At 45.0% G+C, this 14,823-nt stretch overlaps 1 protein-coding gene across 1 annotated transcript in view; it reads right to left on the reverse strand.

The window, feature by feature from the left end:
• Positions 1-506: 506 nt before the first annotated feature.
• Positions 507-14,823, reverse strand: part of LOC308363049 (fibroblast growth factor 14-like) — a gene marked incomplete at both ends in the record, with an annotated part of 66,868 nt that continues 52,551 nt past the window's right edge. The window contains 4 exons of the mRNA XM_080835816.1: positions 507-646; positions 1,700-1,898; positions 11,453-11,556; positions 13,048-13,158. Of these exons, the coding sequence (XP_080691942.1) occupies positions 507-646; positions 1,700-1,898; positions 11,453-11,556; positions 13,048-13,158 (554 nt within the window). The remainder of the gene's footprint in view (positions 647-1,699; positions 1,899-11,452; positions 11,557-13,047; positions 13,159-14,823) is intronic.

Raw genomic sequence — 14,823 nt, forward strand, 5'->3', positions numbered from 1 at the left:
TTGCATCATTCTCACAGAAGATTGTCACAGAAAGAAAAGCAAAAAACTGGGAAAACGAAGCGGAAACAAAACAAAACAAAAAACGAATCCGAAGAAGAGAGCTTGAAAAAGGCATTCCATATCACATAGGGCATTCCAGTGACATAGTCTGTAAGGCTGGCAACCCAGCTGTTCTCCTTCTCCTCTTCCTCCTCCTCTTCCTCCTCCTCCTCTTCCTCCTCCACCTCCTCCTCTTCCTCCTCCTCCTCCTCCTCTACCCTCCCCCTGCCTTACTGCGTTGTACCCCAGTCCTTGTGCCCCCCCTGTTTCAATTAGTTAGCAGCAAAGCGCCTTGAAGTGAGACACGTGGAGGAGTTTTAGTTTTTTTGGGGGGGGGTTGGGGGTTTGGGGGTGTCTGTGTTTTGCCCTTGAAACTGACTCACGGGCAAGAGAGTGAGAGAGTCCTTGTGAGGAGCGGGGCCCGTGCAAGCGGCCCCTTTCCGCGAGAGGAGAGGAGGAGGGCTGGGTTATGTCTCCTTGTCGGGCTTGCTGACAGGCTTGCCTCCGTTCATCACCACTGGCTCGCTTGTGCTTTTGCTGGGGAGAACACCGGCCTTCGGGACCACCTCGCCTACGTCGTGCAGAGAGGGCTCACGGTACATAGCAACTGGGAAGAAGAACAGATGGAAGTGAAATTAATATTGCGTCTCTAACCCGATGAACAATGAAAGGGTTTTAAGTTTAAGTGATGGAGGCTCTTTATGGTGGCTACCTAAAACTTTATTTACACATGTAGAACTCCAAGACAAACCATTTGTTTGTTGTTAATCAAGTCAATGAGTCCAAACTCGTCAATGAGTATGACTCATCACAAACAGTCAGTAAGTCAGTTCAGGAAGCTGCAGGAACATCACTAGCACTAGTTCTTCATGTGACATTGTTCATCATTTCTTCCAAGAAACAAACAATTGCCATTTTGGCAATCCATAGTGCAAGTATCTCTAAAACACAAACAAGTTGAGAATGCTTCCTCTCTCATTATCTTTATTTGCCAGGTTTGGTCAGCAGGGATAACCATGTGGTGGGTCTCTGACGTCCAAGGTCATCTTACTATGCTTTTTGCAGCGTAACGCATCAGCAAGGTAGAAAAGAAGGACTACTAGTTCTTCTTATCAGCCATTGCTTACACACACACACACAGAAAGTACACTTTTGAGCACATACAGAGTTAGAAACGTCAGCACTTAAGAATCAAAGATATACAAAAACAAAAAAGTAATGTTTCAGCTAACAAAGGCAAAGGCATTACATATCCTTATCTCAACACAAATCACTGACAGATGTGAGTTGCTCAACATCTGCCCAAACTGTTGTTGAGGAGCCTTGTGGGCCTAGACATGACTTCAGTAGTACATAAAAAGGACAAGAGTTCATAGTCTGGAGACAATTCCCTGAACATGTGGACTAGAGGCGAATGGCAACAAGCCTATGCTTAGCAGCCATCCTGTTAAGAACCCACCCCTAACTTTCAAATTCACTGAGCCAAAAGACGTTCAGCACACATTTGAAGCCCACCTTCAGGAGGCATTTAAGTTGGTTTCACAAATCCATTAAAGCTGTCATCATTCCAACTCTTAATCACTCCATATTCGACCGTGTTTGTTTCCACACAGGCATGTTAAACTACTTCCTGGTTACGTGACACTCTGTGGGTTCCTACCTTCTATGGGTTTAGGCAGGAAGTGAGCAGCAGGTTTGGTCTTCTTGACCCGGTTGCCCTTCATGGGCTGGCCATCTTTGTTGAGGCCCAGGAACCAGGCCCGACCGGACTCCTGCTGCCGGTAGAGCAGAGACGAGTAGATGACGTAATAGTTCTCGAACACTGACTCTTTAAATTTGCACTCAGGCGTGAAGAGCTCCTGAAGAGGGAAGAGGGACACAGTCGGTCATGCGATGCTTCATGAGCTTATAAATCATACTGTTAAGAGGAAGAGAAAGACAAATTAATTGAAAAATCTAAAAAATAAGGTGAGCACTTTAGCACTTTAAGTAAAGTAGCATGTTAAAGTCAACAAAAAAAATGAATTCTGATGTACACCATGGCAAATGCAGGTCATATGCACAAACCATTGAGATACAGCAGATCATAAGAGGTGTCCTGTGTGTGTGTGTGTGTGTGTGTGTGTGTGTGTGAATTCTGTGTTTCCAATGCTTACCAATGCTGTACGATGACCAATAAAACAATCAAGTTCACTCCATACATTTAAAGAGTCCTCATTATTTCGCATTATTTCTGTTTCATGTGTTGTTGGTTGTTTTGTCTGTGTATGTGTGCGTGTGCGTGTTAGCATTTGCGTGTGCGTGTGTGTCTCTGTGTGTGTGTGTATGTGTGAGTGTGAGTGTGCATGTGTGTGTGATATGTTTGTCCTGATTTTACCATTGTGTTCTGTACTACAAAATGTACATTCAAAGTTATAGTGACAATCACAGGAAAGGGACACACTTTCCAGGGGGAACAGTAAAAGTAAAATAAATATGATCCTTTCAAATTTCCTGAAAATAAAATAAACAGCAGTGCCTCTTGACAGTGTTGTTTATGCTTATTTACCATATTAACAACAGCCTGTCTTGCTTTCAAATGCTCAGCCTTTGATGTCCACCATAGCAAGTGGAAACTCCTGGGGATTTTTTAATATAAAGGGGTTGAACACAACCCTAATTTAGAACACCTCTTGCTCTCAATGTACCAACAGCTATAATGTTCTAAGAGAAAAAGGCTCTTCCATAGCCAAAATATATTCAAATGTAGACGCAGAGAGCACTACAGTTAGTTCTACAAGTAGTCTAAAACATGCCACAAAATATATCAATATGATTAAATTCTGTGCTTTGTCAATAAACTAAATGTCTGATTTAACTGCAGGACTGCAGCTTTCACCTACTATTCTTATTCTTAATTATCATAATTTTATTTTTAGGTTCTACTAAATAGATTTACATGATTCAATGTTCCCAAAACAATTTATTTTTCTCATCCTGTACATCTCATCTCACCCTCTGTCTGAAACGGTCTGTTAGAGCTTCTGTGTCTTTAAGCCTAGTCTTCCGATGAGCCCAGTGTGCTCTGATTGGTCAGTTAGGTAGACAATAAGGATTGTGTTATGAGATTGCATCATGTTGTAACAAAGGAAAAGGGCTGGAATTTCAACAAGGTGTTTCAGGCAGGTAAGAAACGTGGTTTCTGTGGGAGAGAGTTACTCCCTCTAGCGTGTAATTTGGGCTTTGTAACTTTGCAAAGCGTTTAGAAGCACAAAAAGAACTCACTTAAGGAAAGGGAAAAATAGGTATAAGCATAATAGGTCCTCTTTGAGAGATAGGGCACACTTCACTATCCACCTTTGAGGACGGATGCATCAGAGAAACATAAACGATATCGAACAGAATTCATATCCCGGTCAAAAACGTGTATGTGTGTGTGCATGTATGTGTGTATGTGTGTGTGTGTGTGTGTGTGTGAGTGAGATAGAGAGAGAGAGAGAGAGAGAGAGAGAGGGAGAAGCTGAGACCACATTGATATTCCATTCAGTAAGTTTGCCACATGAAAGGACATGCACCTGTACGTCTTTGTGGAGGGTTGCCACGGTAACAATGGTGGAGAAAAAGGGCTCAACAAGAGGGGATGTGCAATTTAGCAAATTCACTGACACGTACAATTGACTGCGCGTGTGCTTGCATCACACTACATACTCTCCAGGAGAACGGAAATTCTTCAGCGCCCGTGATATTTTCTTACTTTCTCTCTTTCCGAGAGGCTTCCAAAATCAATCCACACTTGGTCCACTGACAATAACCACAGGAAGAGCCATGTGGCGAAGTGCATCGCCGCCATGCAGATTCCACCCACAAAAGAAAGGCACTGGTGGCGAGCTGAAGATGGCCCCCGAAGAATTAAATGGAAGGAGTCACAGGCAACGAGAAAAAAAAAGAAAAATGATTCAGGGCGGACGAATCCTCGGGAAGGCAGTCCGGCCCAGCAGGGGTGCCCATCTCTCAAAGCCAGGAGGACTCTGGGTACTCGATCAATGTCTGCTGCTATTGAGCGCACATCTTACCCACTCACTGGCTGCCCGGGCTGGGCTCCAACACAAGGGTGTTTGTGTGTGTGTGTGTGAGTGTGTGTGTGTGTGTGAGTGTGTGTGTGTGTGTGTGAGTGTGTCTGTGTGTGAGTGTGTGTGTGTGTGAGTGTGAGTGTGAGTGTGAGTGTAAGTGTGAGTGTGTGTGTGTGTGTGTGTGTGTGTGTGTGTGTGTGAGTGTGTGTGTGTGTGTGTGTGTTCGTGTGTGTGTGTGTTCAGCAGAGCATGGACATTTATATTCTATAATCAGGAGCCATTATTCATAATTGCTCCTCAAACAAGATAATTAGATAACTACGAAAATATGATATAGGGCACAATTGCACACGTTTTTCCTCACCATGAAAGGGCCAAAAGAACAAAAGGCAGTCTTCTGTCATTTGCGGCACGTGGGCAATGTTGGGGTGAAGATGAAGTAAAATACTAATCAGCAGATGTGGAGACTGAAATTGAGCAAGGTGATTTCAGTTCCACAGATATACTAAGCTGTCGTGCCCAACCTTATTTCCATGGATCTCCCATCTCTTTAAGACACCACCACTGCATCATGTGCTTCGTATGCCATGGCCCAGAAATGCTATTGGAATAAGGAATGATAACAGTGCACAGTGCTAGGACTTTACACCATTACATATATACATTCATACCATTAAGTGCAATTCTAGTGGTATCCCTGCTAAGTTGAGGAAGTTTGAGTTCTTGAGTTGAATCTTGTGTACTTCCATCCCTTGGGAAACTCAACATTGGTGCAACACTGGTGAGTATCAAAAGAGAGAGAGAGAGAGAGAGAGAGAGAGAGAGCGGCAGAGAGAGAGAAAGAGAGAGAGGGAGAGAAAGGCGAGCAACAGAGGGAAGGAAAAAAGGAAAATCACTTTTCCTCTGTGAAGTCCCTGAGGAGGTGACTGCGCTGCTCAGGGCAGGCTGTTTGGGAGCACCTCTAACACCGCACTCAAGCACCACGCTAATAACCCCAGGGAGCGCGCCAGAACGTAAACACAGGAGCGGAGCAGGCTGAGTGCCAGGGACTCACCCCCTCAGTGAGGCAGCTCACACTTCAAGGCTCACACTTCAGATGCTCAGGCTTCAGATGCATGCATCCTCTGCAGCTCACACTTCAGGGCTCACACTTCAGGGCTCAGGCTTCAGGGCTCACACTTTAGGGCTCACACTTCCGATGCTCAGGCTTCAGATGCACGCATTCTCTGCAACTCTCCGAGTGTCTCAGGGGCTACAGCATAGCACTCTCTGCACTTGAGCCTGAGAGGTTGTTGTGTTCTCAAATATCACCAATCACATACTGTGCATTGGGTAAACAAAATGCTTTAAAGACTTAAATGTGATTTTATACATATGCTCGCTATATATATGATAGTTTAGATAATAAATATGCATCAATATTGATTTACTGTCAAATGAAGTGTCTGACTTCTGGAAGAGTCAGATTTATGTCAACCACAAGGGAACTTAGTAACAGCTTTGGCAGGAACTCTCATGCATGGGCACGAGGCTGTGACTCCGAGAGTCCTCATTAGGAACCTGGAACCATTAGTGAAGATCCAAGCTCCTAAAAATATCGAGAGGCGCTGGAGAGGCTAATTGGCAGGCAGCAACTTCACCTGAGGTGAAGTAAAAAACACGACTCCTACAATGAGTCATTAAGCCGATCATTTCTTACAGATTTCTAGGTGATCATGGAGCGCGAACAGCAGTGATATGGTGATCTTGGACTAGTCTGCCGTGAGCTTGATTTTTGCCAGTTCTTGTAAAGAAAATAACAGCATTTTTATGAATCCTACATGAATCCTACAAAAACGCTACTACAAATCAGGACCTGATCTGGTTCACATCTGTGCCAAAACTGGACCAGAACTGGGCCAGAACAGGGCCAGAACAGGGCCAGGACAGGGCTAGAACAGGGCCAGAACAGGGCCAGAACAGGGCCAGGACAGCGCTAGAACAGGGCCAGAACAGGGCCAGAACAGGGCCAGGACAGGGCTAGAACAGGGCCACAACATGGCCAGAACAGGGCCAGAACAGGGCTGGAACAGGGCAAGAAGGGCCAAAACAGCAGTCAGCTGTTGACCGGGTTCACAGAAGAAAGGCCTGGAGAGTGTGTGACCCTTAGTGCAGCCTCCCTCTCTGATGTCCGTCGAGAGAGGGCGGAACTCTAGAGAACAGAGGACAGGTGCAGGGAGAGACTGCCCACGTCACCGGTGCCACCAGCCCACCAGTCCACCACATCAAAGAAGCGGCCACACCAAATGCAATTTACCGACATGCAGAGCTCATTTGGTGACGGTCGCCAGGGATCAACATGAAAGGGACAGCAGAGGCAGAGCACCGTCTGCAAGATGAAGACTTGAATTAGCTCCTAAGATGACAAGGAGACACGAGCGCTTCTTTCGCTTTTAGTCGGTCAGTTCCAGTGAGAGCTGAAGGCTCCACTTCTCGACGACAAGGAGACACAAGCGACTCGCATTAGAACTTCAATAGAGAGATAAACTGCGGTGTTCTGTCACACTTGTGCAAAAAAAAAAAAATGTCCCATAAAAAAGCCCCCCCCCCGCTGGGACCTCCAGTAATAAAATATCTGTCTCATGAAGCAGGAGATTTGGAGCAGCCAGAGAGGCTGATATTAGGCCCCAGTTCTGTGGTTGTGCAGGTATGTCTGCGGCTTGCTGAATGTGAACAGGGTGCTGCTTTATAGGCCCAGATTAATGACCAGAAGCAGGAGGGAGAATAAAAGAAACAACAGGAGCCCGGCATGGCTTATGGGAGTAATTGTGCCCATTTATCATTTGCTGCAACCAGCTGCAAACCAGACACCAGATGACTCTAGAATTGGCCCTGCAATGGCACAGGTCTGGCTCTGATCCGGTATGGATTTGGCTCTGATCTGGCATGGGTTTAGCTCTGATCTGGCATGGGTTTGGCTCTGATCCGGCATGGGTTTGGCTCTGATCCGGCATGGATTTGGCTCTGATCCGGCATGGATTTGGCTCTGATCCGGCATGGATTTGGCTCTGATCCGGCATGGGTTTGGCTCTGATCTGGCATGGGTTTGGCTCTGATCTGGCATGGGTTTAGCTCTGATCTGGCATGGGTTTGGCTCTGATCTGGCATGGGTTTGGCTCTGATCTGGCATGGGTTTAGCTCTGATCTGGCATGGGTTTGGCTCTGATCTGGCATGGGTTTGGCTCTGATCTGGCATGGGTTTAGCTCTGATCTGGCATGGGTTTGGCTCTGATCTGGCATGGGTTTAGCTCTGATCTGGCATGGGTTTGGCTCTGATCTGGCATGGGCCGAATCGTGGCTGGACTTGTGCCCGGGTCATTTGTTCTTTGGGGAGCGCAACAGGGTCCCTGGCACTTGTTGGGTGCATGGGTGCAGGTTTGTGGGTTCGCCACGCAGGTGTAAAACAAATACAGTTCAAATCTAGGAAAGATTCTGTTTGATCTCCTGTGTCTGTTTCATGTGTAACCTGTTGTCTCTGAATTGTCTCTGTGATGCTGGATATGGCATGTGACTATTTCACATGGAGTATAGAGCCAAGGTTTGTAGTGTTTCCGTTTTTTATAGTTACAGCTTCAGTAAATATCCCATCATAATGGGAAGAGCATTTTATAAAAATCAGTTACGTAACTCCGTAAATCTGTTTGTTGACAGATGATCATACATACTGATGCCTTTGTGAGCTTCATGTATTAGTGGATATTCTGTTTGCAGGAGAATACTCGACACCCTCTCTGGTGTATAATACAACTGCCATTTCAGACAAATCACTTGGATGTAATACCCTCCTAACCACATGCTGTGGCCATACTGGGGGTTAATACGTGTGATTTGCAAAACCCAACCCACAGTGGTGGATGTCTGGTGTTCACAGTAGGTGCCAGCTGAAATTAGATGGGGTTGCTCTGTTAGAACATTCACATTCAGTGTGTGTGTGTGTGTGTGTGTGTGTGTGTGTGTGTGTTGAGAGAAAATGAGGTGGTGGTGATAGAGATCAGCCAAGTATTCCACAAAATACAAAATTACAACCAAAAGAACCCCCAATATTCCTAGCTGAGGTCTGTGGTGTTAAGGGTATAACAAACCTGAGGGTAAAACAAACTCCCACCACCGTTAACACCTGCCCTCTACCTCCCATCACAAACTCTGCATTTCTACTACGCTTTCTAACTTAGTGACAGAGTAAGGCGTGCCACCTTATTCCTTAGACGCGCCTACAGGATGTGGGAAGCTGTGAGAGGAAGTGCGGATGGAAAGTGGAAGAAAAAAAATCTATTTTTAGTGGTGGTAGGGGTCCCGCAGAGCCACACCTGACCTCACCCCTCCTGCTGGCTAAACGCCGCTCTCCCGCAACTCCAACCCCCCTCCACCCCCCTCCAAACACCTCACTGTCTGTCCTCAAGCGGCATATCAGGGCGGAATGTTCTAGATAATAACAAGGCTCCACCAGCCAGCCGCCTCCCAAACCCCGGCAGGGGAAGGCTAATGGAGGAGAAGAAATGGGGCGAAATATTCATGAACGCGCTTCACGTGACGCGGCGCTCCAGATGGGAGAGCTCGAACTCACAAAAGTTCGCCTCTTACTCTCACGCTGTCTCCCCCCCCCCCCCCCCCCCCCTTAAAAAGCGTTTTGGCTGCCCTTTGGGTTTTTTTTTTTTAATTTGAGGGATTGCAGGGGATCAGAGCACTGGTTTGTGACCTCAGCAGCACCGCCACTTTGTTCCCCTCAGAGACAAGAGCCAGAACAAGCTTTCGGAGCCTCGCTCAAGCATTACGAAATGACTTCAGGGGCTCAGAAACGAGGGAAACTGACAAGATAAGGAATCTGCTGCTTTCCGCCTAGCTCTTTTCCACCGCCGAAGATATTTGTAACACACACACACACACACACACACACACACACACACAGAGACGAAGCGTTTCACCAGTGGTGTGGCTTTGAATGGGTGTCATTTTTACAAGCGGGCAGGTTTGTAATTAACACGTAGGAAATCACTTCACACCCTGCCATCTGGTGACTGCACTGTTCCGCAGCCGAGGCGGAAGAGTGTGTGTGTAATAGGGCCCAGACGTGCATTCGTAATGAAAAACAGAGACCTGCTCATGTGTCTCCAACATTTCTCCCTTGCAAACAACCATTGCAATACCGAAACAGAAACCACTCCATTTTAACCACCACAAACAAACAGGACCCTCAAGTAAACCTTTTCCAGAAACGTTCCATTTTCCTTAACAAAAATCTCACAAGAGTTCTGTAAATGTCAAATTTTATATGTTCAGAAAAGTATGCACTTTATTTATGTACTTAAAATGATGAATTAAATAAGTTAGGTGAATAGGTTGTGAATAAAAGTTCACACGAGGCATCGCTATGTTATGCTAATCCAGTGGTTCTTTTACACCGTCACTAGTTCCTACTCCATAGTATGCTGACTTGGAGATTTTTTTGCCATCTTCCTTCAGAGCCTGAGTGTGTCTCTCATGTGTGTGTGTGTGTGTGTGTGTGTGTGAAGGAGGGACTTCCCCTATCAATTATTCAGCATGCTCCGAGTTGGAACAAAGCGGCTCAAATGGGCGGCGCTCAATCCCCTCACAAGCCCAGAAAGGCAGATTTAGTATTCTGCAGTGGCACATTTTGGTGCTTTCCTTCCCGCACACACACATGAACACACACACACACACGCACAGCCTGCCATGCTCCTGCCATTTGAACGGAAAACCAGACAAGGGTGCATATTTGTGTGTGTGTGTGTGTGTGTGTGTGTATGTGTGTGTGTGTGTGTGTGTGAGGGAGGGTGAGTCTAACATTTGAACTCTCTATCTCTCAGACAAGTCCACAGTTGTCAGGCCCTGAAATAATTTATATTCTTGTCAGGTTGCCTGCACTCACGTGGAGAGATGAAGCATCCTCCGAGACAGAAGAAAAGGGTTCACTGCGAAAGGAAGGAATTTAATGGGATTCCACGTTTTTCGTCCTCCCCATCCCTGTCAGAGTCTCTCTCTCTCTCTCTCTCTCTCTCTCTCTCTCTCTCTCTCTCTCTCTCTCTCTCTCTCTCTCTCATCTCTGTCTGTCTCTGTCTGTCTCTCTCTATCTCTCTCTCTTTCTCTGTCTCTCTGTCTCTCTTTGTGCTTAAGCTCTTTGTCACTCTTTTCATCACAGAAACTGGGGCACCCCAGTTGAGTAAATGCCTAATGTCTACAGACTGCTTTAAAAATGTATAAACACCATGAAGGAGGTATAGGGAGTTCACAGGGTTTAGGATTTTCGAGGAGTTGAAATGCTTAAATAGATTTATCACATAAATCCCATGTCAGTCATTGAATTCAGTCCTTACACTACAAATATAGCGTAGTGTAGGTAAATATCACCAAAGGAAAACACTGAGATTAAGGATTTACCTTCATTTTCAAAATACATCTATTATACGTAGGAGTACAAGTAAACATGTAAAACCTACTCCTACCATACATAAATCAGTGGTAGATTGCTCAAAATCCACTAAGTGTATGGGACCCAACGTGTGTTATCTTGATGATTAGCTCTCTGTATTGCAAGTGGGGGACAGAATGACAGATTGATCTCTCTTTTCATTCCATTTGCTGTGACTGAGAATAAGCATTTGTGGGCTTATTTTTCCACATGAAACATGTCAGCGAAATATTTCCAACCAGACAGATCAGAGGTTTGAAATACACCGGGGGGTTCTGTGGTTGCTCTTGGAGACACAGCCTCTGTTCTATAGCAATATGACATTTCCATGATTGCTATCAAATGTTAGCCAGAATTAACACAGGCACTGTATCTTCATGGAGGACTCACACATGCTAGTGAAGGAATAATTAAAAATAATAATAATAATAATAATAATAATAATAACAACAACAAAATCAATAATAATGATAATAATAATAACAATAATAATAACAGTAGTAGTAGTAGTAATAATAATAATAATAATAATAATAATAATAATATAAATATAAATAATGGCATGATAATTCCCTTTGTGTGGGAACATAAAATGACCAAAAGAATGAGATGCAATATATAAGAAAAATGTTGGCAATGTTGGATCTTATAAAAAAATAAAAAGCGTTGGTCATGGCGGTGTGTGCTTACCGATGTGTTTGTGTGTGTGTGTGTGTGTGTGAGGGCAGTAATGTCAATGTTGGATGTTATTAAATAAAGAAGCGTTTGTCATGGCGGTGTGTGCTTACCGATGTGTGTGTGTGTGTGTGTGTGTGTGTGTGTGTATGTGTGAGGGCAGTGATGTCAATGTTGGATTATGTATAATAAAGAAACGATTCTAATGGCGGTGTGTGCTCACCGATGTGTAGAGGTGTCCCTCCCCGTTCATGGCGATGTAGAGGCCCGTCTTCACCGACTGGATGGCGACGACTCGGAGGCCCACTGGGATGAGGTTGAACAGAGCTGCAGGGGTGTGTGCGTATGTGAGCATGTGAGAGGTGGGTGTATTTGTGTGTGTGTGTGTGTCGGTATATGTGTGTGTGTGCATGTGTGTATGAGGGTATTTGAGCGTGTGTCAGTGTGTGTGTATGTATGTGAGTATTTGAGCGTGTGTGTGTGTGTGTGTGTGTGTGTTTGTGTGTGTGTGTTTGTGTGTGTATGTGTGTGTGTGTGTGTGTGAGTGTGTGTATGAGTGTGTCCGTTGGAGGGGAAGAGAACAGACGGACACCAAATCAACACTGGCGGAGAGCTGAGAATTACGTTGTCCCACCGTCGCTTCCTATTCTCCATTTTCTCTGTAATTATCGGATTCATTGTCCCTCAGGTGGAACAAACGAGACCTCTGTTTTCCTCTCCCTCCCTGAAAGGCAGCTCTGTCTTGTGATATAAACGCTCCAGTAACACACTCATAAAGAGCAGTGATGCATGTGTCATATTACAGCCGAATATTTGGGGCTTAAATCACATAGAAATTTGTCAGGACTCGGACAATGGATATTACAAGCTGTAACTCAGTAAAGTATCAAACAGTTGAGTTTTTCCTCTTGTGACATTAGGAAATAAGTTGCTTTAGATACAATATTGATTCTTTTAAGATGAATGTTACGGATTTCCGCTAAAGGATGGTGGGGCATTGAATGTTCACACACGACTACACCATTTAATATGTCACCCTTTGATATAAGCCTCCCCTAGCATCCACCTACACACTCTTCCTATAAATGCAGACTCTCTGTCTCTCTCTTGCTCATACACAAACACACACACACACACACACACACACACACACACACACACACACACACACACACACACACACACACACACACACACACACACACACACACACACACACACACACACACACACACACACAGACACACTCACATTCACCCCTGTCTTTGTTGCATGAAATGCCTGCAGCTGTTTTGTTTACAGGTAAGGAACCCTGAGGAAATCCCCCTAAGAGGCTTTAGGCTCCCTAGCATAAGATAGAATATGCAGGGAAAACCAGTAACACCTGGTCCCATCATTACACACCACTCTAATACATGGGGCTGTACACCACTCTAATACATGGAGCTGTACAAGCCAATGAATGCCTATTACATTATTTATGATATTTAGTAAAAAATGTGAGCGGAAAATTCACTGCAGACAAATTAAACTGTGACAATGAGTGAAGAGCTTTCCCAAACAGGACATAACTACAGGATACAACTGCAGTGCCAAGCAAAATGCATCTTCGTAACATTAAGTATTAATTTCAATTAATTCATTATAATACCGAATTAACTGATAGTTGTGAAACAAGGTGTTCTGGAACTCTCTACAGCACTGTTATCCCTGTGCTTCCTGTCTGGTGGATATATATATAAAAAAAAAAGAGATTTGAAAGGTAAAATCACAGGAATAAGTGTGGAGAGATTTAAGAGATTTGAAAGGTGAACTCACAGGAATTAGTGCTGTCATCTTTGGTCCCATCCAGACATCCATCAGGGCTCATCTGCAAGTAGTACCCCTGCCTGCAATATAACCTGGTCACAATGCCCTTGAGCTGGGGATCTGTAAGACACACAAGAGGAGGACACTCACAGGTAAGGTTGACACCTGTACACGAGCCTTGAGCACTGTGGGCAGGTAAAGACATGTCTCCCACAGAGACTAATCAAATCATTCATCAACTATTACAAAAATCACACACGTGTATAAAAAACAGACAAACAAACACAAAAACGGTCACTGAGCAACCGGACGTGATTGCCCTTTTGTATGGTTAGTAGTGTCATCACCTTTGGGACTTAATCAACACACTGATATGTTTCTCGGTTGACAAACACAACAAACATGAAATGCCAACAATGTAACAATTGTCAAAATTCTTTAGTATATTGAAATGTAACTGCCCTCCAAAACTGTGTTTCTTCTCGAAAGGACTTGAGCATCATACAAACGGACCCATGCCTTTGCAGAAGAGCAGGAAGCATAGACCTTTTCATTTCCAAACGGCCTAAAAATGTCCGCCTATTTCTGCAGCCTGACGGCCCGGCAACATTGCTGATTCACAGTGCCGGTGACGGCTGATGTTCCACATCACTCAAAATATCACAGGGACGTCTGCTGCCACGGCAACCTCTTCAGAGCACCGGGCTACCTCTGTTCTCTAATTTCCTGTGTTAGACACACCCACCCACAAGAAGCAGGCTTGATCAGCTTTGATCAGGTCTGTGCTGCACACACACAGATGCACCAGAGAGCTCTCACACACACACAGACACACACACACACACACACACACATAGACACCCACACCCACACCCACACACACACACACACACACACACACACACACACACACACATAGACACCCACACACACACACACACACACACACACACACACACACACACACACACACACACACACACACACACACTCACACACACATAGACACACACGCACACACACACATAGACACCCACACACACACAAAAGACATGTTGACAACCACATATACACATACCTTCAAGCATACAGAGACACACACACAGACACACAGACACACACACAAGACATGTCGACAACCTCAAATACACATACCTACAAGGATACAGAGACACACACACACACACACACACACACACACACACACACACACACAAGACATGTCGACAACCGCATATACACATACCTACAAGGATACAGAGACACACACACACACATAATCAAAAGGAATGTCGACAACCGAAGAGACACATGTCTACAAGCATACAAACAAACATGAGTACACACACACACACACACACAAACACACACACACACACATTTGAGCCTGGTCTGGCACAGATTTGGCCCAGTTCCGAAGTTTCTGAGGAAGCTGAAATCTGGGGTGACACCTATCAAGAGCAGTGCTCACTCCAGTATAGGTCAGGGAATCAGATCTGGGCTAAAATGACCAGAAATAACCATGGCATTATAACCGGCATCAAACACTAGAGAATCACTGTCTATTTCCTCTATTTCCTCTCCGGAACACTGGGATGGATAGGTTTCTCACTGGCAACTGATTACTCTGATCATGTCACTCTAATGACGTCATCCAGGATGGGCCAGATGGATCGGCAGACAAACATGACCTGCAGGAAAGGTGGCAGGTGCTAGAATGTTTAATAGTATAATGTTTTTTTCCTCGTAACCATGGCGAGAGATGTCAACTCTGTCTCTAAACAA

This window comes from Sprattus sprattus (assembly GCF_963457725.1).
Source record: "Sprattus sprattus genome assembly, chromosome: 3".
NCBI classification, from domain to species: Eukaryota; Metazoa; Chordata; class Actinopteri; order Clupeiformes; family Clupeidae; genus Sprattus; species Sprattus sprattus.